General features: G+C 35.1%; 1 protein-coding gene across 1 annotated transcript; it reads right to left on the bottom strand.

Moving 5' to 3' along the window:
* Positions 1 to 5,021: 5,021 nt before the first annotated feature.
* On the bottom strand, positions 5,022 to 22,937 carry LOC123548793 (carbohydrate sulfotransferase 14-like). Its single transcript, XM_053546041.1, has 3 exons — positions 22,797 to 22,937; positions 12,060 to 12,208; positions 5,022 to 7,564 (listed from the first exon to the last, which is right to left on the bottom strand). The coding sequence occupies exons 1-3, from the start codon at positions 22,879 to 22,881 to the stop codon at positions 6,779 to 6,781; spliced, it is 1,020 nt and encodes a 339-aa protein (XP_053402016.1). The 5' UTR covers positions 22,882 to 22,937; the 3' UTR covers positions 5,022 to 6,778.
* Positions 22,938 to 24,435: the final 1,498 nt, after the last annotated feature.

Here is a 24,435-nt window from a genome sequence, read left to right as displayed (position 1 = left end):
TCGTGACCTCCTGACCTACTTTTCGTTTTGAAGATACAGTATAGAAAATTGGACCACCTGTATATTGTTTATTCAGATTTCAATACTCATCTTGAATAGTCATAATCGTGACCTTCTGACCTACTTTCTTGTTTTTGAAGATAAAGCATGGAAATTTGGACCACATGTAGAACTTTTGATACAGATTTCAATACTCATCTTAAATATTATTAACCCTGACCTACTGACCTACTTTCTTATTTTTAAGTTTTTTGTTTGTTTTTGAAGCATTAGCAAAGACATTTGTTCAAGCAAACAATTAAACTTTGGTGAGCGATATAGGGCCATCATGGCCCTCATCTTTCAAATTTTTATGTTGATATGAACACGGTCTTTCCCGTCAACATTTAATCGTCCCTATCGGATGAGTGTACTATACTGACTAAAGGTTATGGTTAGGTTTAAACACGGGTTTAAAGCAGCATGCCTCCAGATTTGGAGGCAAATTGAAGTTTGGTCATATTATGAACATTAGAATATGAATTTTTGTTTCTAAAATATTTTAAAAGTTCCAAATCAAGAAAAAAAAGATGACCGCATTGGGAATCGAACCCCGGACCGCCGCGACAATAAAGACATTTTTCCGTCGTCGTAACCAATAGTGCTACAGCTGAAGTAGTAATTAATGACTACAAAATATAGATATTTATAATCGAGACAGTATACCTTGAGTAAAAGCGTGACAAACGCTTTTCGATTTTCATCGTAAAAAGTAGTAAAAACAGCAAATTCTCATGTGTTTCCGTAACATAAAGTTTGTCAGTAATTAAGTTTTAAAGCCTTCTTAAGAAATATAGCATTTATTTCAAGATATCTATTTTTTTCTTGTTGTCGAACGATCTGGAGGCATGCCGCTCCACTACCGTCCATGAACCATCAATCAAACCGAGCCTGCAACATTTTCGTATTTGTCTTGTTGAGCGACCTGTGAAGTTTCCACTTTTTCTATTTTATTATCACAGCAGCGTTGTTTGTGCCGTGTGGCGGCCGTAAAAAGTCTCCCCGTACATTCAATCAGGGCTGTTATATTTCGATCTTCTCAGATCGTTCAGCACGACTTTTATGTTGTGTTATTGGTAATGTTTAGTTTCTCAGCATGACCATTTCGGCCTGGGTGGTTCCAATACTCCCGCTTTCATAGCCTTGGGTATTGTATAATCACCCCATAGATATGGTGCCTGCTTTTTAACTTTGTCTTATGACAGTTCCTGTGATATGCAGGCTCCATAACCTCAGATCCCCTTTCTAAATTCTAGTTTGTTTAGTTCTGCCCATTGTTTTCTCGTTTGGGACAAACCTACTACTTCATCTGGGGACCAAACGCCGCTTTTCATGGAATTACACGCCACAACTCGTGTATCATTGAAGGTTCCATGTTCACCGCCGTTTGAATACATCTGCGGATGTCTCTAAATTGCTTTTTTACTTTTAGCATGTGTAAATGTTGAGTTCTGCTCAACCCGGGGCTAGAGGGCGTGGACGGTAGCATGCATTTCCACTACCGTCCATGAACAGGCTCAATCAAACCGAGCCTGCAACATTTTCGTATTTGTCGTGTTGAGCGACCTGTGAAGTTTCCACTTTTTCTATTTTAATGCCGACCCGGTCTTTTCTTTCAGTTGATAAAAGCATCATAAAAACAAAGCCTTCGCGATATTAACCACTTAAGGCTTAGAATTACGCTTTGAGAAGCAAAAATCAAACAACACCAAATCATAGAAAGAAAGAGGTGTTGAACATGAAAATTGAACAGCATGTAAAACATGTATATTACTTTACGAAACAAGTGTCAGTATACTGATATAAACATTGAATTCCGGAAAAGGACTGCCTGAAGGGGCCCCACTTCCGGACAGTTAAACGCCTTTAAAAACTCACCATTTTCAAAGAACTGTTACACATGTTCGTTTTGATGCATTTTCAATAGCGTGCAAGTGGTGAAAAGTCACAAAAAAAGGTGGAACACAATTTTCAGCAATTATTTATTTTTATTTATTTATGTAGATGTAGATGTATTTCTTTACAAATGGCATTCATTTTCAAAGGGAGACAACTTTTTCTCGACGGATACTTAAAATATTCGGACTCCCTTTGAAAATGAATGCCAGTTGTACTTAAAATATTCGGAAAAAGTTGTCTCCCTTTGAAAATGAATGCCATTTGTAAAGAAATAAAGATAAACAATTGCTGAAAACTGTGTTCCACCTTGTTATGCGAAATTTCACCACTCGCACGCTATTGCATCAAAACGAACATGTGTAACAGTTCTTTGAAAATGGTGAGTTTTTAAAGGCGTTTGACTGTCCGGAAGTGGGACCCCTTTAGGCAGTCCTTTTCTGGAATTCAATGTTTATATCAGTATACTGACACTTGTTTCGTAAAGTAATATACATGTTTTTACTTGCTGTTCAATTTTCATGTTAAACAACTCTTTCTTTCTATGATTTGGTGTTGTTTGATTTTTGTTTCTCAAAGCGTAAATTCTAAGCCTTAAGGAGATAATGCACTATAAGAATCGTTGATTGCCATATACCATGTTAATATATAAAATAAACAAGGTAATTATGAAAGCAAGTTTGACAATTGTACTTTCGGAAGAATGGTTAAGATCGCTGACTTAGCGTTGAATTCTTTATGTGAGTAAGCCATCTAGCTAGCTTACGGAAGGCCGACGGATCTTCCCGGGTGCCCGCTCGTGATGAAATGATGCACGGAGGAGCACCTAAGGTCTTCCTCCACCATCAAAGCTGGAACAACGCCTTATTATTATTATTATTATTATTATTATTATTATTATTATTATTATTAAGGACCCCTAATAGTAATGTTTAAAGAATGGCATTTGCTTTGTATATTCTTAAATTTGACCGAGTTTCGCACTGTGTTGCAATTTTAAACAACTTTTACCTTGCCGTTTTTTGTAAATTTTGTATAATTCATGATATTTCCTCAAGCTCAAGTAGAGACAAATTTCAAAGTGATAGTCACTATCCAAAACGTTCGCAGAGAATTCATTTAACTATTAATTTTGATAAAAGAAACATCAAACTATTAGTAAACAATTATAAAACACAAAATAAAACTGTCAATATAATTTTTTCTAGGTTGCCTTAAGTAAACGGATTTAATTAGACAGAATTCTAACCCCAACATTGAAAAATTAAGGTCGAATCCTGCGGGTCTTTTTTGAATTTTGCTCACATCATTCAAAAATAACCTTGGGGCAGAAGTAAAACCTACCTACATTTCTTCCACAATATGTAATCTAAAGAGTGAATGCAAAATAGAGAACTTTTACCGCATATAACTCAGTATTTTTGAAGAAGTCTAACTCTACCCTTCTGTTTCAGAGGTAAATTCACTTTGAACAGCAAGAAATCGCTTATAAACTTGAAAATTTTCCACTTTTGTACAATAAATCAATAATAAATCTTGAAAGAAGTAAAAACTTACTAGAAAAAAAATGAAAATAAGGAAAAAAAATTGGACCCAGTGGGGCTTGAACCTACGTCCCCCTGAAAATTGCAGTCAAAGTAGGTTTATGATAGGAATTGAATACTCTTCAAAAAGGAGTACTCTATTATGGGTCTAATACTTTAAGACCTGTACTTGTGACGATGCGACGTTATACACAACAAACTAAATAAATAGATGTACTTTCACTAATATTTCACTGCGCCAATTTGAAGCTGACAGACACATATTTGTTTTTAATGACAATTAGCAATCGTTTTTACCTTTAATGTGTCTTAGGGCTTAGTTGAAACTGTATGTTAGAGACCATTTATATATTTCTTTTCATTTTTTTACCAAATCATATCAGGGATTTTCTTTTCTTATATTTTCATAATTGCTCAAAGATATTAATTGAGATGATTATTATTTAAAAAAAATGCCTCTGACACTTGAACCTAGACATTATGTTACTATGAACTAGTTCTTTATAAGCAGTGAATGTACAATGAATACTACTATTGAAGGCAGAAATCACGTGGCCCGCTGCTAAGATCTAGGCCTCTAACTTAGAGACGCCGACTTTGATTTGGTTTGTAAATCTGGAAATTTCGCAAACTTAGCTATCTTTTTTCTATTTAATTTTCTTGATTTTTTTTAATTTCCCAATAGTTTTGACAACTTTCAGAAATTTGAAATCAAATCCCCACAGGAGTTTACTTCACCGGTTTGATTGACTCGCGAAAACTCTTCCTAATGACCTTTCCAAGATTTATTTACACAATCTAACTGTCATATCGGCTGTCAATTTTGCGTACAGGTACAAATGTTGAAACAAATACAGAGGCTGTAACATGTTCTCCTGGTATTTTTATTTATGGACAATTATGATTAAAAGTGTCAAATTTTATGAATCATTGTCGCTACGTAGTGAAAAAAGGCCCGCTCTGAAATTTTGAAATCAGTCTGCAAAAATTGAAGCGAGCGGAAGCTGATTTTCAAAAGAAAACCTTTTTTATTCTAAAAAAAATGGAGCGGGAAATCATTTGACCAAGTAATCAATTTGGTGTGGCTTAAAGTAGTAATGAAATACCACCATCGGCTTTAAATTGGTGTTATTACATAAACGCCATATAAAAGGTGTTATTATATAGTAAACTTGATAAGGAAAAATCTGGGATAAAACATTAGGCTTTAATTCTTCTATGTAAAATTCTGAAGTCTTTTCTGTCAATATTAAATTTTTTTTTTGAAAAGTATGATCATAAAAAAAAACCTATATAACGGTCTTTACGGTTTGATAAGCATTCAAGCATAATGTGCTCTGATGTATGGGTGTTTATACGAAGGGCGTTGTATAGAATTCTGTTCAAGCGAGTTTCTCTAACGAGAAGAACACCTTCATTCAAATTCAATTTGCGATATTTATCATGTTTTGAAAGTATAATTCGTACAAAGCGTTTCGAAATTTAATATATTTATTTTTAAGAAAATGTAAGACAATCTTGAAAAGGCATAGGAATATATTCAGAGCATATTGAAATATATTATTTTTGTTAAAATGTAAGATAATATCTAAAGTATCAGGTAAACGTAGACAGCATATTGAAATATGTCATAATGTAAGACAATATATATAAGATATATATATATATACATATAATGATATAACATTATATTAGCAAGTAAGCTCCTAGTGAAAATTTGTTTTATGACAATTTTATGATAACAAATATGTTTGTAAGTATGTCAGAGCACGGTCCGTTATTGATATTCCGAGGAATAGTCTGAGAAGATCCACTGAAAGTTAGATCTCCGTGCATGCCACGGATTCTATGCCGTTGCTCTGAAATTGAAAAGAACTTAAAGGGGTTTTACGCAGGCGACCAATATTCCTTTGACGAATATACGATCGAACCTGAGACTTTATCAGTTGTTTTTTTAAAGCATTTCTTGGAACTTCTATGACAGTTTTGATTGTGATATGCTTCATACATGTTTCATTGAGATGAATATTTCTGTGCTAAATGAATGCAGATCTCGCAATCATCTCGCTGATTGCACAACAGTTGTTGGTTTATTTACTAGTTAAAGACCACTAAAATGCATCTACCACACTCGGCGATTTTAGATTTTGATACACTTTACGAGAGTAATCAGACATGGTCTGCAGTTTTCCGAGATTCTCATCCATCGCCAAAACCATTCGCGGACAACAGAAGAGGGTTGAGCTCGGCTTTGCAGTGAAAACGCATGCACACGCCGGGAATCTCGCTCTTATTACCTGTCCTCGCCCATTTTGTCGTTTTCATTGCCAAGCCGGATTCAGTCCACTTTCCTTTGTTGAAAAAAATGGCGTGAGAACTACCTTGTCATTCTTTAAATATCATCGGCAAATTCTGGATATTTTAAAGAAGCATGTAAATCGAAAGCTGTGGGTTATTTGGTAAATATAAATGTATGAGAAATAATGGACAAAACACGGCGGGTAGTCAATGGATTGAAACCTCTCTTGGAGCAGATCTTGTGTGAAAAAGCAATTCCGATGGTAATCGATGTTTAAAGTCCCCGCCTATTCATGTCGAAATGATATTAAGCCTCTCGATAGAAAATTGCCATACCCATAATTTAAAAAGTCGAACCGGTTTTCAGATAAACGCTTTAAGACTGTTTCATGGATTTTTTACCAGTACTTAAGAAGCATATTCCGCACTAATCGGGATCCGAATCCTCGACCTCTGTGTCTGACATTACAAAAATAATCATAAAGTATGATTTTAAAACATTGTTGTTGACTAAATTGTTGTTGGCAGAAAAATAACGTCCTTTTATAACAAGATCAATGGGTGACAGAATGCTTTCTCTTGACAACATTGGTTACAATACAATTTTTAAATTATTAACCGGTAAATAAGGTAGGTGCACAATTTTGTTCTCTGAATATACTTTCAAGTGATAAGGTAACTTTAAGAATTTGCTAGTCCTAAAATGCTTCTAAGAACTTGTCAGAGCTAATCGTGCTTTTAAGAATATCAGCTAAACATGCTTTTATGCTAATACATAATTATATTCATTTTAAAAATGTAACATCATCAAAATACCTGATAAGTTCTGATTTTCATACATACTGGTTTATCTCCCGTAATATTGCCAACGTACATGAAGTTATTCCCCTTAATTAAATCTATTACATAGAAATCTAAACAAAAGCATCTCAAATTCTGTTACGAATATTTCTTCAAAATATGGAACTTGGAAAAAAAAACTTTGACCACTTGTAGCTTTTTCAGTTCATCAGATGTGATGGATAAGGAAAGCCAAATATATAATAGTCTTTGTAATATTTCTCCCACAATTTATGTATCAGGTCATTTGGAACTTTGCTAAAGTACATTTTTAACAGCTTATCACTCGATTCAGAAGTGTAACCTGTTTCATTTCTTGTTGGTATATCAACTTTTCCACTGGCACCGATGTGCTGCAACAAAGCTTTGATATCGTCGTTAAAATGGTGTTGAAGACCAATAAAGTCATACTGCATTTCACACGGCCGACACCTTTCGAAATACGGATACATATGTCTGTTTATGTTTTTCATTTGTTCGTCTAAAATAAGTTGCAAATAATTTTTAAATGAAAACGAAGGGTCTCTAAAGTGCTTCCTATAAGCACGTTTTTCTCTATATGCAGATAGTAACCTTTCTAGTGGTTCTCTTACCAACATTACACTGATACGATGTTTCTCAGACATAATTTCCTGGAAATATTTCATGCATTTTCTTCCGTATTCACCCACCGTATGCAGTGTGAGACTGTTGATATCACCAGTAAAGTTGTGGTCAAGAACGTAAAGCACGCGTTTTGTGTTCGTCGAAGCCACTTTACAGTTGTAGCAAATTGTTAAGTTATAACTGCGACTTCTAATAAATTCTCGATCGTATCTACATCTTGCATTGGGATTAAGTCGTAAATTGTTTTCCTTCAGAAATGTTTGACATCTTTCCTTGACAAGGTTTGCGCGTTGTTTCGCTGTAAGTCTTTGCCCATTTTCATTAAACAACTTGTGCATTATCTGAAAAAGTGACAGAATGTTAAAACCAAATTTGATTCCACTTTTAAGTTAGGATCTCTATGTGGACTTTCTATTAGGTTTTTTAGAAAGCAATATTTATTTCATATATGATAACTCAATCCGTTCGTTCGAAAAACATCGAGCCCTTAATATTCTTTATATGAGTCCTAGGAAGCACCAACAAGGTTGTTCCTCTATGTTTTAGATGTGAATATTCCATGACTCCGAACAAAACGTTTCGAAATAATGATATACCGCCATCTAAAAGATAAAAGGTAAGGGTAGATTTCCCGGAAGCCCAGAGGACCCAAAACACAACCATACAGCCGTGCATCGTAAAGTAGGCCCACAACAAAAGAAGCTGTAACGAAAAAAAATAGTGTAGATGGGTTACTTCAAAAATCTAACAACAAAGACATCATAAATATATACAAAATACAGAAAGTGGGGGTTAGGTGGTAAGGGGTAGATAAAAGGTTCAAATGTTGGGGGAAGGTGGAGCATGGATGAATATAAAAAAGGGAAAGCCGCGTTCCTTAAACGTAGTATTCCTACAACGTCGCAGACACGAACGTAAAAAGACAACAAAAAAACAAAGACAAATATCAAACAGGGAATGCCACGCACCAAAAACGCAGCCTCCTCAAAACGAAACCCACAGCACGCAGACGCGTGCACCACACACACACACACTGCCAACACATCAGGACAAAACGAACAAACAAAGGAACACAGTGGGGCACCGCCTTGGAACGGTCAGTGACAAAAACACCACTGGGGAGCTTAAACCGGTTTATGGTGCGCACCCAACCTCACTCTTACCCCCACCATGTTCCAAAGACACGGGACAGTGTAAATAAAAGTAATCCCCTCCAGGTGAATCTCTTACACACGTAATGGAAACAAAAAGGCATGGCATGTAAAACACAAAAATGCTCGTGTATAAATATATAAAAAGCAAACCTTAAGAACCAAAAACGTATGTATTCAATGCCTTTTCAGAAGACAGAGCAACAAGAGAAACACCCTTAAGGGCCCAACGAAACAGGCCAGAAGACAAATATCAAAACAGTTCAGTCCTGGTAGGATTTATAAACTGCTTATCATAGAGTCCTCCCCCTCTTCCGTCAGACACAATCAAAGAGGGAAGCGTAGTGTCCAACTGTAAACGGGTTGAAAACTAAACATGCGGTATGTCTCAAAACAGTTGGGTCGTAACCTCTTTAATAAAACGTTTTATAATTTTACCAAATACATTTGGAAAATTACAATGACCCAATATCTTACGAAGTTTGTAAACCACATCCCCATAAAAACGGGTTTAGAAATACCTTCTCGCAGAAGTGTCTTTAAATTACTATTGAATTTTAAAACTAAATCAGAATTACGATAGTAAAATTTAGCAAAATATTTACGCAATTTGTAATAACGGTAGCCTTGCTGAAGAAGTTTACTTGTAATATATTGATTACGTTCATTGAAATGCCTGACATGACTACACGCTCTGGCAAAGCGAATTAATTGAGAAATATATACCCCATAAGATGTAGCCTCAGGTACATCCCCATCCAAATGGGGAAAATTTACAATACTAAAATTAAAATCATCCCTCTTGTCATAAATTTTGGTATGAATAATATTGTCATAAACAGAGAGATGTAAATCTAAAAATGACGCATCAGTATCCGAATTGTTAGTTTTAATTAAATGAAGCTCCCTAGGATAAATAGTACCCACCAAATGACCAGAAAACGGATTATCCATATTAAGAATATCATCCAGATAGCGTGATGTATTATTAAATGCAGTTATAATATCTGCCTGCGTATCTGGAGAAAGGCTCAACATAAAGTCTCTTTCATAACAATACAAAAACAAATCTGCGACAAGGGGTGCACAATTTGTTTCCATGGGAATACCAACAACTTGTCTAAAAACTGCATTCCCAAACCTGATGTAAATGTTGTTCAATAAAAAGGAAAGGGCTTTACAAACTTCGTCACAGGTCCACATTGTATAATGTTTAATAATATTGCTAGTAAAAAAAGCTTTATCAAAATTACACACACATACAACTAACATACACAGATAAACAAACAGACAAGCAAGAAAAACATCACTGTGGGGCACCGCCCATGACAAACACACATAGATACACTCACACACACACACACACATAAGAAGAAAAAAAACAACAGTCGGGTACCACCTATGGACAGCCGTCGGACACAATTATGGTGGACACGATAACTTACTCATGATAAAATCACTGTGGATCACCGCCCATGACAAACACGCACAGATACATATACGCACACACAGAAGCAGGAAAAAACAACAGTTGGGCACCACCTAAGGACTGCCGGTGGACAAAATTATTGTGGGCACGATAACTTATTCATGGTAAAAAGAGAGAGGAAGCTAATGCGAAGAAGCGTCAATGCAAAGGAAAGGGATGGGATTGGGCGATGGGGGTAAAAGGGGGTAGCATGGGGAAAGCGGAAAGAAACGCAAACAAGACAACCTACACAACACAAGGTACGAGACGAACAGAAAACAAATTGAAGATAGGGGCACCGCCACGGAACGGTCAGTAACCTATAGAGGAAACTGGGGGTCTTAACACGTTTAGGGCATGCCAACATCCCACTTACCCTATTTTCAACACGTTAGACAAGACGGTTAAATAAATTCACTCCCCGCTGAGACAGGCTCTAACATTAGTGACAAAATACCAGCTCTCATATCAAGTAAAACATAAAAATAGGGTCAATTTAAGGTATTAATACACCAATGTACTCAACAACTTGTCTGATGTCAAGAGCACCAAGAGCCTAACCTTTAAGGACACGACTGAGCAAACTGCAAGACAAAATTCCACTCCCTCCGTCCGTTTTTATAGGATTTAGAAGAGCATCAAGGAGCACTAAACTTAATTAGTCACCACACCATCCAATTGGAAAGCGTAGTGATTAACTGTAGAGGAGTTAACCACCCACCAAACATGCACTATGCTTAACGATTTTCGCAATGTATCCTCTTTTGATAATTTTTGTGACAAATTTTGTAAATATTTGATTAAAATAAGCATTATGTTTAATTTTTCGAATTTTATAAACAACATGTCCATAGTATACCGGGTGGGTAAAACCAAGTTATAAAAGTGTTTTTATGTTTGTGTTATATTTCTTTAAAACGTTAGACGATCTGTAGTAAAATTTAGTGAAAGCCTTCCGTAGTTTATGATATCGGTAACTCTGTTGTAATAATGTTTTGGTGATATGTAGATTTCTATCATTAAAATCCTCCAACTTTGAGCATGCTCTTGCATAACGAATAAGTTGCGAAATATAGACACCGTGTGATGCCGCTCGAGAAACATCTCCATCAAGGTGTGGAAAGTTGACAATTTCAAAATCCCTTTTATCGTATATTTTAATTTCTAGATTTCCATTCACAGTTGTTAAATTTATTAAGTTGTAACTCTTCTGGATAAATGTGTTTCACCAATTGTTTGAAAAATATACGTTATCCATATTTAAACCTAAAACCACCAGTGATTAAAACATTACTCCAGCGTGCAGTAAAACTGATAACAAATGAAATCGACAAAAAGTCCAAACTTGATAATGCGAAAGACTGCGTTCGGGATAAATGGTTAACCGAAGTTGATGTTTGCTTTCCTCTAGAAAGAGAAAGAGCTGCCAAAGGACAAAGACAAGAAGGTAGTTGCATGTTAGAATGTCATAAATACCCTGAACATCGGAAACATTACACAGGGTCTTTTAAAGACATGGTGTGAATTTGAATTATCTACTATGTATAATTTCATCAGTCAAAAACTTACAAATATCATAGAAAATAGTCAAATAAATGTGATGTGGTACTTATGTAAACTGGTCAATCCAACTATTCATCAACACTTTGGCAAAATCGGACGTCAAAGTGAATTTGAGACTACAGAGATGAGGGTTGTCAATGAGACGACAGCGATCACACAACCCTAACAAGCTGTTTTCATAAATGTGTTCTTTCATGTCACATTCTAATTTTTCTTGGGGAGCACCCCACAACCCCAAACCTGCTGGAGAGGACTGGGCACATCCTCCCACTCTTATCCACATCAGCGCTATGTAGTTACCATTCGTTTGTCCAATAACCACAAACATATTGGCAAATGAGTATGGGAGGGTTGGGTGGGGGTGTGGCGACTCCGTGGCCGAGTGGTTAAGGCCGCTGACTTCAAATCACTTGCCCCTCACATATGTGGGTTCAAGCCACACTCGAGGGTGCTCTTCATGTGATGGCTTACGGGAGGTTGGTAGTTCTATCAAAGTGCCCACTCATGTTAAAATAATGCGCAGAGGGGCATCTGGGGTGTTCCTTCACGACCAAAGCTCGAAACTCGTCATATGGCCTATAATTCTGTCGGTGTGAGGTTGAGTTCAACAAAAACCAAACCAAAATGCAAATTTATTGAGACATGTGTACTTACATATTTAGTTTTGATATAATCACTTCCGTAGTCCTTCCCGTAATATTTAGTTTCTTTTGGTCTCGTATCTCCATCACTTCGATTATTTGTTCTTTTAATGTATTTTGTTTCTCTCACTGCTTTAGGTATCTCAATATGTTTTGCCAGCACTATCGCAAAAAAAAGATGAAAGAAAGTAGACAGTTTGATAAAATAAAAATGGTAAACGAAGATTCGTTATAGGTTACCTACAAATATTCATTCGTACCCATTTCGTTAAACATATTGATTCCTTTCAATGAACAAGATTTAATTACAAATCACATCACTCAAATTTCTATTATTGGAATGTGTTTTTTTTCCTTGTGGATATTAATCCTTTTTACTCCGAAATTACAAACATATTTGAATTCTAAAAGCACCTTATTTACTTATAATTGATAAATACTAATAGTGAAAATGTGATCAATTGATTTGGTGTGAGTAGTTGAACATAACTGAATGAAGTTGTTAGCTTACAGAAAATATTGTACGATCGTATTCATTCTAGATTTAAAAGCCTAAATACGCATACATACTTTACTTGTTCAGAAAATTATAATAGTTCGGCGTTAATATGTATGTTATTAAATCTCTTTCAAGTGAAATTGAAGAAAATGAGACATATTAAACAAACCCGATAGCAAGCTTAATAAGAAATTAAATTGCATTTTGTTTTCGTTCAGAATCATAGAAGCACAACCCGAGTCACATGAAGACTATGCCTGCTTTTGATGGGATGGAGGTTTTGAACACACACTGGTGAGGCAAAAGTGATTTGAAACCAACAACATTAACCATACGGCTACGGAGCCTCCTTTCAATTTAAAACAAAATCTATATGAAGATTCTTTCTGTAGCAGAGAACGTAGCCAAACATCGAAAACTTTATTTTAGTTTTGTAAACAAGCTAGTTAAATCTCAAAAACAACACTCCGTGTGTCTACGTTATGACCACCTTATTGCTGTACACGAAACAATATATGCCTGAAAAGTACTTTCTTAACAGTTACCTGCCATCATATGAATAAGTATTTCTAAAATTATTTTAGACATAAAACAAATGTATCAGAAAAAGGTATATAACCTAATGTTTGGTTATTTTAAGGAATCTGAAATCAATTTCAAAGTTCAATGTTCTGATTTTATCTACCTTTTGAAATTTAATATATATCTCTATCTTTGTTGGTATAGCTTACAGATAAATTCTGGATTTTAGTTTTACGTTTAATTTTTTTTACATTGTTTAATAAGGATCTCACTCTGATAACCCTTACTCAAAGACAATTTAAATAAGCGTGTTGTATTCCTGTGGAGCACGAAAAGTCATTGGCTATTTAAATAACTACTTTTTATTGACATTTAACTGCATCAGTGACTGCTTTGGTCGTTTTGTAAATGAGACAGTCGTCAGCATAGAGCTTCGTTAGAGAACTATTAAGAGTCTCGTATCGTTAATTAACGCTAAAAGGAAAATTGGGTTCATAATGACTGTCCTTTCCGGGACCACAAAGTTGATGATTTAAATCAAAAGTTAGTACTTGTTGTTTCCAGTGTCATAAAAACATTTTTCCATCTCAAGAAAGAACCCTTGATTCAGTAGAGATTTTCAAAGTGTAAGAAAATGACATTTGCTACTTGCCTTCAGACAGTCCTGTTGCCAACTTTTAGACTGTGATTATGTGATATCCTTTTAATAAGAAAGTCAGTTAGGATGGTCTGTTTGTCATGATACTATTAAAGTTTGGTGACGCGTGATCTGTTCTGCCACTCTTCTTTAATATTGACCAGATATCAGTCTTTTGAGAGTTAGTCTTAATTTAAGGATGTTTGATATATAAAAAGTTAGTCATAGAGAGATAACCCATTTATTGATTATTCCTTCATGAGACGAGCCGGAATTATATATGGACCAGTTGCCTTTTGTAGTTCAAGATTCCTTAAATATTTACGTAATTGTGATATCATGTACAGCTAGGAACCTACAGACTTGCGCCGTTGTACTAAAATGTGCAGGCCTTTTTATATAAAGGCTGTCATGAATTAAGAAATAATGTATAGAAACCCCGTGTTTTAACATTATTAACACACAGAAAGAGGTTATACCTCCGCGGAATAACTTCACGAGGGCGAAGCCCGAATGAATTATTCTGGCGACGTATAACCGATTTTGAGTGTATTAATTTAGGTAAAATACGATTTTGCTATACTTTATTTCGATTCCAATATGCACCTAATCTTAAACAGTAGATAAAATATAGTAGCGCTCTTTCTTGGTCGCAACAAAAACATTGACGTCATCGCACAATAACGCGACGTCATTTTAGCGTAAACGTGTTTTAACAGAAACCATCAGTGTATTATAATTGACGGTTGGCAATATCTGGTTTTGGGTATTATCCAATCATTGTTTTGTAGTGGGAAGGCTCTGGTACTGTGGGGAAAGTGTTTGTTTAACAAAACGCTGTCTCTAGAAGTGGTACACGTAGTGTTTACATTTTGAAATTGCTAGTGAGGACTCTGTAAGCAAACTGACATGTGTCTATTAATCTTCATTGATGTCACTTTTGTCCTGGAGATGATTTTTTCTTCTTCTTGGCTCAATTCATTTTACATTTTGCTGTTTAGCGAAGAGAAAACAAACTGTGAAATGATCTGTTTTATTCTTAACTATTGACATTTGACAGATAATTCACAATCATATCTATTTATTTACTTATTCATTTACTTATATATTTACGTCTCATCATTGTACACCAATTACATGTACATAATAAAATAGTGTTAAGTGCACATTCAGTTTTGAATTATACGAGACAATTTCTAAAGTATCCACTCTATCGTCTACAAATCCACGTAGATCTACATTTTTTATGTACAATGTAATCTATTTAAGGCTTATCTTATTTTGACCTGAAATGATCATTCTTCTAAACATATCCATTATGTTACTCCTAAAGAGAGTAAATTTTAGATATTCTGATGAAAACTAGAAGTGTGTCTCTAGGACACGGATGACCCAACATACTGCGCCGTCCTATAAATAGTGAAGTTTTTTAACAGACCATCTTCACATGAAGGATGTTCGACTAAACTTTTGAAGCAAATTTTATTCAAATAAGGTTGCGCACCTGAGAAACTTTGAATACATTCCTTCCAAAATTGTGGGAGGAGTGGAACTCACCAAATTTCTTCACAATTGCCTTTTTGTAAAATTAAGAAAGGGCCATAATTAAAAAAATAGCACATAAAAAGTCCATAATTTATGGTCATCTCAAGGTCTTTCATCTGTGAAATGTTCATACATATATCCTTTCAGTAGTTTTAAGGAGTTGAATACATAAGTGTTTTCTCTAAATTCTATATAGCATATATAGCAAAAGTGCCAAAGGGCCATAGCTGCTATAAAAATAGTCACAGCAAAATTTCCTTCCTTTATGGTCATATGCACATCAAGTTTGTTCATCTGTGAAAGTTTGAAGCAAATCCGGCTAATAGTGTGGTAGGAGTTTCGTACAGACGTACGGATGGACGGACGGACGTGCGGATAGCAGCAACGAATAAGAGCGGGGGTATAAAAAGTTTCTTTCTGTTAAAGTATTCCGAAAAAGTTGTCTCCCTTTGATAATGAATGCCATTTGTAAAGAAATAAAGATAAACAATTGCTGAAAACTGTGTTCCTCCTTGTTATGTGAAATTTCACCACTCGCACGCTATTCAAACGCATCAAAACGACCATATGTAACAGCTCTTTGTAAATGGTGAGTTTTTAAACGCGTTTGATTGTCCGGAAGTGGGCCCTTTTAAGCAGTCCTTTTCCGGAATTTAAGGTAAAGGTCCATGTTTTGGAGAAATAAGTTCGAACGTCATCAAATCATAGAAAGAAAGCATTGTTTTACATGAAAATTTAACAGCGTATAAAACATTTATATTATTCTACAAAACCATTGTCAATTTGCTGATATATTTATTGAATTCCGGAAAGGGACTGCATGAAGGGGCCACACTTCTGGACAATTCAGCGGCTTTAAAAACTCACCACTTTTTAAAAGCTGTTACAGATCTTCGTTTTGATGCATTTGCAACATCGTGCGAGTGTTTAAACTTTACATAACTAGGTAAAACATCGTTTTTGACAATTGTTTACATTTTTTCTTTACAAATGGCATTTTTATTTAAAGGGGGACAACTCATTAAGAATAGTTTAAGTATCCAACTCTCTGGGACAGAACAGTAAATCATGTATTGGACAGATAAGTTTTTGTCATGGTGCTGTTCATTTACTAAAAAAATCTGTTGTTTTGTGATACTGCTAAACCTTAATGTTTATATCATATACTGACACTTGTTTCGTAAAGTAATATACATGTACATGTTTTACATGCTGTTCAATTTTCATGTTTAACAACTCTTTCTTTCTATGATTTGGTGTTGTTTGATTTTTGTTTCTCAAAACGTAATGCTAAGCCTTTTTGTACGTAAGTATTGACCTGGCACTCATTAATCTTCGCCAGTATTTTCGGACGTTTTCGTTTATATACGGAATATTTGTATTCTGAAAAATTGAAAATATCGTTATTACTAAAGTAACCTATACAGGTAATCGAGGACACGTGGTGTAATAGTAAGATGTCTGTCTTCTAAGCACGTTATCGCGGGTTCGAAAGCACACTAGATATTTTTTTTCAATGTAATGTTATCGATACTGCTTTCATTCTCATATTATTTAATGTACCACATTTCATGAAATTTATTTTTTTCTCTTGTAAAATTTATTTTCTTGAAACGCTGGTGACAAGCAATTTGTCTTCATATCACAGACAGGCCTAACATTTAAAGCAATTTTTATCCGAATTTTTTTTACAAAGTTTTGATAACTTTCAATAAATGAACAATAAAAATCACGGTAAGTTTGATCAGGTAAGTGGTAAGTTTGCATATAAACCTTGGAAAAAAGATAATTTGGCCTGACGCAGGACTCGAACCAACAACCCTGAGATTGACAGCTGAACACTTAACTCCGAACCGCCCCGCCCCCCCCCCCCCCCCCCCCCCCACACACACACCCCGGAAAAAGAATGGCGGGCCCAAATGTGAGTAATATTTCCTCAGGTGTAATGATTTTAACTTGACATTTGACCAAGGTGAGATACAAAATGTGCCACCTTAAGATTAATAACATAACATAATTAATGCTCACAAAGAAACATAACAAGAGCTCCGTCAAACGGGGGAATATACGCTCGAAGAGTTATAACAGAAGAGGACGGGAGCAAAATTTAAAGAAATAGAATGTTGAAGCCCAAATGGAAACAATTTCAAGCCTGTTGACACATGGCCTGAATGACTCGAACATTTCAGCCATCTAAAACAAGCTTGACTCAAACTAAAGTTATTTAACAGAAACGATCATCCACATACAAGAAATAATGCTAAGTCCACAAAAAATCTTTCCCACGTTGAGATAGGTCAAAAAGCACAAATAAAATTGGCGTATCATCCATGTTGTACCATAGAAAAATTGTGTTGGTTTCTGTACGTGGCAAATAATAAGAAGGTTACAAAATACGCAATTTATAGGAACAACAAAGGCAAGAAATTCTAAAACAAAAGTCCACAAAAAAACAAATTTCTTAGGTTACAAAAAAGAAAAATCAAGTTTGAAGTCAATACCTTCAATGGTTAATAAGTTATGCTCCGGACACTAAAATGATGGACAGCTTGACCTTTAAGCTCAATTTGTAACGTTAACCTAAAACCTACAGACCAGGCTCATGTTCTCTGCACATTGTTTAACCACTATCTACCTACAAGCAAAGTTTAAAGTCAATCCCTCGAATTGTTAATAAGTTCTGCTCCGGACACTAAATATGACAGACATATTTTTAGCTCAGTTTGTGACCTTGACCAATGGCCTACAGACCTTGTTTTTGTGCTATGCGCATTGTCTCTGTGCTACCTACCTACATGCCAAGTTTGAAGTCAATTCCTTGCATGGTTATTTAGTTATGCCCGGGCTCGAAATATGATGGACAGTTTTAAACTTTTCGCTCAGTTTGTGACCTCGACCTTCCACCAACATCGTCTTATCGCCGTCTATCTATATTCTATGTTTAAAGTCAATATCTTAAATGGTTAAAAAATTATGCTGCGGACACGAATTATGACGGACGAACAGAGGGACACATGCGCCATAACATCATATGTCCCGTTTTGGAAAAACGGGTGTATAAAAGTGCTAAAACATTTACACGGGATTAGTTATGCTAAATTATATATCATTCTGTTTCATAAATATGTGTACGTATTATTTAGCCGTTAATTCACTGTGTCAAATAACTAGTATGTTCAAACTTATCCACGTGTGAAAAAATTATGCGTGTTCTCAAAATAAAATAATTAAATGCTACACTGAAGGCAACCAAAATGAATGTTATATATATTTATCATTTCATTCATAGCTGTAAAACTGTTTTGCATGAATGAAGTCGGATTGGATATAATTTAGTCTTCGTCTTTAGAAATCGACATGTTTGCTGTTTTACGGATGTGTTAAGTATAGGATAGACAACGAGTGACCGTGTCTATTCGATATATGCCCGAGCGCAGCGAGGGTATATATCGAATAAACACGGTCACGAGTTTGTCTATCCGACTTAGACCACGTGACATAAAAGCTGTAATCACAAAACTGTGCCGTATAGCTTCTATTTCCGTAAGAGTAATATTATGTTTGTACCGTTAGCGCTTACTTACCAGTTGCCTATATGAATGTATGCATGTTAGTTTTCAAAAATTCTGTGTTCTCCAAATACATGTACCGGATTTACTAAAATTTGACGCTCATATACACTTTGAGTCAGCTGCAGTCGTTAGTGATGAGCACTTAAAATGTGAAAATACTCTAAATTAAAACTGCTAGACAATATTTTTTGTTTGGTGTGGGCATATTTGCGAAAAACTAAGACAGAAACTGATTCAAGACGATAGACAGTTTCCAAAACCATAAAGTAAAGGTAAACTGGTATTTTAAGTATATTGTTTAATGGTAAGTAACCATTTTTAATTGGTATCTTAAATTACTAAATTACTGCATTTTACTGATCAGCGTTAAATGTTTTGTTGTTAATTTTGATATATCTAATGCATAACACTCGAAGGAATAACAATATATCACATATGCTATAATTGTTCTATTTTATTACAGATGTTTGCATTTGTAAGGATCGTGCAGATCCAGTGTTAGACCAACAAGAAAGCTATGGCAGAGATTGTGTTATCTCCAAATGAAAATGTCCCAGAAACAATTACAATTGTTGTCATTTTTAAGTGGGAACGTTTCAGTGATGTGAAAATTCCATATGTAGTATATACCCTTTTGGTTCTACATTGTTATTCAGCGGATCTTGGATTTTTATATTTCCTATCTAATGTAAATACATGTGGTTATGGAAACTGTTATTTTTGTTGCTTTGTTTTTAATTTTCACACGTACAATGTATTAGTTATTCTAAGTTTCGTATTTCTGTCATGTCACCTCTTTTTATTGATATCAAGTAACCTGAGCCGTTTTAACAATATTATTTTATTTCACCCTCAGGTCATATGTTTTTATGAGACGTTTATGCTAATCTTCTTTTAAAACCCATAAATAACTTGTGAGAATATTGCAAAGTCATTTTACCCGATTAACCTGTATTGTTAGATAGCAAACTGACATGTAACCTGCGCGTTTAATGCTCCAGGTTCTCCCAATATATATATATGACGTTACTGTTGTATATGAAATATAGACGGGTACAACACTGCTTTGCGATTGGCTATTTACGGATTATCGTGGTCTAACATGTTTTAAAGATTAGATGAAATTTCTACTGGTTGAAAATGATATCAACTGCCAGTCACAGTTACCCGAGAACCACGTCGCCCGATGATAGACCTGTGATAAAGTCTTTACATTGCATATCGCACACCACCAAATGAAATAAAACGGGTGCTTTTCTTCTAAGCACTATTTTAATACAGCAACAGCGCAGTCAGTCAGAATTATAAGAGATTTAGGTGGTAAAAACTTGTAATATGAATTATTTAAAGCTTTTTTACTTCTATAATTATGGATAATGAAACTAGAGCAAGTACTTTTTGTAGTTTTGTAAATGACTGCACATACCAATTAAGGATATACGAGCGTTTTTTATACGCCCGAAGGGACGTATTATGTTATGACGCTGGTGTCCGTCTGTCCGTCCGTCCGTCCGTCTGTCCGTTAGCAATTTCGTGTCCGCTCTGTAACTCTTGAACCCCTTGAAGGATTTCAAGGAAACTTTACACAAATGTTCACCACACCGAGACGATGTGCAGACCGCATGTTTTGGATTTCTCACTTCAAGGTCAAGGTCACACTTAGGAGTCAAAGGTCATATCAGTTTGTTTCGTGTCCGCTCTGTAACTCTTGAACCCCTTGAAGGATTTCAAAGAAACTTGACACAAATGTTCACCACACCAAGACGACGTGCGAGCGCATGTTCTGGATGACTTGCTTCAAGGTCAAGGTCACACTTAGGGGTCAAAGTCATATCAGTTTGTTTCGTGTCCGCTCTGTAACTCTTGAACTGCTGGAAGGATTTCAAAGAAACTTGGCAGAAATGTTCACCACATTGTAACGATGTGCAGAGCGTATTTTCCGGGTGACTCGCTTCAAGGTCAAGGTCACACTTAAGGGTCAAAGGTCATATATGACTTTGCTTTGTGTATATTGCTCTGCATTGCAGTGGTCTTGTTTTTATTTGGCAGATCTCTTTTTTGTACTTACAATATTGTTTTTGTTTTTTGAATTACTTCCCTTTTATGTTACTATAAATAGCTTATTTTGAAACTTTTTTATTATTGGCCGTAGGGAAAAACCGAGACCACTTTTCTGTGGTACAACATGGATGGTACCTCCAATTTTAAGGTGTATTTTTACATACCTATACCTGATAAGGATTTTTTTGTAGACTTTGATTTTTTTTTCAAGGTCAAGGTCACACTTAAGGGTCAAAGGTCATATATGACTTTGCTTTGTGTATATTGCTCTGCATTGCAGTGGTCTTGTTTTTATTTGGCAGATCTCTTTTTTGTACTTACAATAATTTTTTTTTTGAATTACTTCCCTTTTATGTTACTATAAATAGCTTATTTTGAAACTTTTTTATTATTGGCCGTAGGGAAAAACCGAGACCACTTTTCTGTGGTACAACATGGATGGTACCTCCAATTTTAAGGTGTATTTTTACATACCTATACCTGATAAGGATTTTTTGTAGACTTTGATTTTTTTTTTGTGTGCACTTAGATTTGTTTTTTGAAGTTTTCCTTTGGGGCTACAACAGGTAAGTTCTTAAAATTTTGCTCCAATCCTATGATGTAAGCCTTCGGGCGTATATTGCCCCGCATGGCGGCGCTCTTGTTTTCTCTCTCAAGATATCCGCCATTTTGTAAAATGTTTCTTCGAATCACAATTTCTTTCTAACAAATTAAATAATGCTAAATAATTAGATTACGACTTTTTACCAAAGATTTTACTTGTTGCGAAAAAAATCACCATTATTACTGGCTGGCAGTTGCCTAAAACTGATGTGAGATGAACAATGGGGTAAGGGTCGGTAATTTCAAATATCTATTAAAATACACCAGGTTTGGTTCTGATATCTTTCTGACTGATATAGAAATAAAGGTTTCCGGCATAGCACTTCATATTATCTAGAAAGTATAGATTAAAACAAACATAACTAAAAATATTAAAATTCATCAATTTTTATAGTGTTTTTTTCTAAATATATCTCTTAGATGCACATTGACCCCAACATTTTTTCTTTTCATTTTGAAACATTTTTGTGTGTTATTGAAGCAGCAAAATATTTTCAAAATCCTAACAGCAGACTTTTTTGGTGGATCTAGATACGTCTTTTTTCCACAAAAAAAAAAGATGTTGGTTGGGGTAATTATGCCAACATGTAAAAAAATGAAAGAGATTTGTTAGTGACATGTATGCTTTTCTAACACTGATATCACCTTGTATTCATAGTAGCCTGTAAGACCTGAAATCCCTATAACATTAAGTAGGATATCACATATACTTAAAGTAGACCCCCACCTCCCCCCACCTCCATTTCTTCAAATTTACTAATTGTTTGAAATGCATTAAAAGTGGATAAAGAATAAAGAAATAAAAACGAGTGCGAGGAACTGTGTTTTTAACAGCCTTATTTGTCTTAGAAAACTAATACTTTTTCAAACTCACATAGTATGTAAACAATCTTAACGGTAGAAAACCTTTGATGCTACATCCTTGAATTTAATTTGAAAATAACTTTTATCTATACACAAAATATTGACCTATATGCTTTCCTCTTAACACAATAGAAATAATTAACTTTTAAAACATTTTGTTACCATCAAATCAATATTTCCATGTCAAAAATTACAGAAATTGACAAAAGAATATATTTTTCAATCACAAGTTAGGTTAGATCTTGAGAAAAGGAAGATTATTTAATCTTATTAAAGTCAAAAAGTTGTTACAGTCACAAATGGCTGTCCTAGGAATGATGTACAAGTGGTATCTGGATCTCTCAAATGAATTACAATATCTATAATAGACAAATCTTAAGAAGCCACTTGTGTTACATATTAGCCGAATCAAAAGTAAAGTAAAGCCAGCAAAGAAAAACAACTTACACAACAACACGCCTACGAGTATCAATATTTTGAAGAAAGATCCTGACAGAAATTTCCTCTTGTTATCAACATGTTGTTCAACCATCCCTATGTTTTCTATATACAGTGGTCCGGCATCCACATTTTTTAAAATCCAGTCTATTTTTTTAATTAGTCACTGAACAAGTACAAAAACATGGCAAACATCACCAAAAATAAAAAAACGTGCCTGCGCGTAATACACAATAGGTAAAAACTACTAATTCGCTACAAGGGGTAACATATAGGTCATAAAACGTATAGGGCAAAATTTTACTTTTATTTATATTTTACCCGATCAAATTTCTTTACGGTTATATGATTTTTTTCCACATGATTTTTTTATGTTGATATGAACACGATATTTTTCCAGTTGTTAAAAGCATCATAAAAACAAAGACGTTCGCGATATTAACCACTTAAGAAGATAATGCACTATTAGAATGACTTGTGACACTGATTCGTTGATTGCCATATATCATATTAATATATAAAATAAAACAAGGTAATTATGAAAGCAAGTTTGACAATTGTACTTTCGCAAGGGGCCTCAGTGGCCGAATGGTTAAGATCGCTGACTTAGAATCACTTGTCCCTGACCAATGTGGGTTAGGGGCTCACTCGGGGCGTTGAATTCTTTATGTGAGTAAACCATCCAGCCAGCTTACGGAAGGCCGATGGATCTACCCAGGTGCCCGCTCTTCCTCCGCCGTCAAAGCTGGAAAATCGCCTTATGACCTATACTTGTGTGGATGCGACGTTTTACACAACAAAATAAATAAAAAAAAAGTACTTTCACAAATTTCACAGCGCAAATTTAAAGCCGACGGACACATATTTGTTCTAAATGACAATTAGCAATTGTTTTTAGCTCGACTATTAGAAGAATAGTCTAGCTATTCTACTCACCTTGGCGTCGGCGTCGGTGTCACACATTGGTCAAAGTTTTGCATGCATGTACATATGGCTATCATTTAAAGGCATATAGCTTTGAAACTTATCTTTTCTTTTTCTAGGTCAATTACCAACCTCACTGGATCAAGTCCCATAACTCTGACATGTATTTTGAGCAAATAATGCCCCCTTTTGGACTTAGAAAATCCTCGTTAAAATTTTACATGCAAATTACTATCTCCAAAACTAATGCAGATATTGAGTTGAAACTTCACATGTGTCTTCGGAGTTATAAAACTAGTTGATAGCATCAAGTCTCATAACTCTGACTTGCATTTTGGCCAAATTATGCCCCTTTTGAACTTAGAAAATCCTGGTTAAAGTTTTGCGTGCAAGTACATACAGCTATTACTTAAAGGCATATAGATTTGAAACTTATTTTTTATTTTTCTAGATCAATTATCACCCTCACTGGGTCAAGTCCCATAACTCTGACATGTATTTTGGGCAAATTATGCCCCCTTTTGGACTAGGAAAATTCTGGTTAAAGTTTTACATGCAAGTTACTATCTCCAAAACAAATGCAGATATTGAAGTGAAACTTCACATGTGTCTTCGGGGTTATAAAACTAGCTGATAGCATCAAGTCCCATAGCTCTGACCTGCATTATGGCAAATTATGCCCCTTTTGGACTTAGAAAATCCTGGTTAAAGTTTTGCGTGCAAG

Source organism: Mercenaria mercenaria, chromosome 6 (genome assembly GCF_021730395.1).
Source record: "Mercenaria mercenaria strain notata chromosome 6, MADL_Memer_1, whole genome shotgun sequence".
In the NCBI taxonomy this organism is placed as follows: Eukaryota; Metazoa; Mollusca; class Bivalvia; order Venerida; family Veneridae; genus Mercenaria; species Mercenaria mercenaria.
This window is presented reverse-complemented; position numbering and strand designations above follow the sequence as displayed.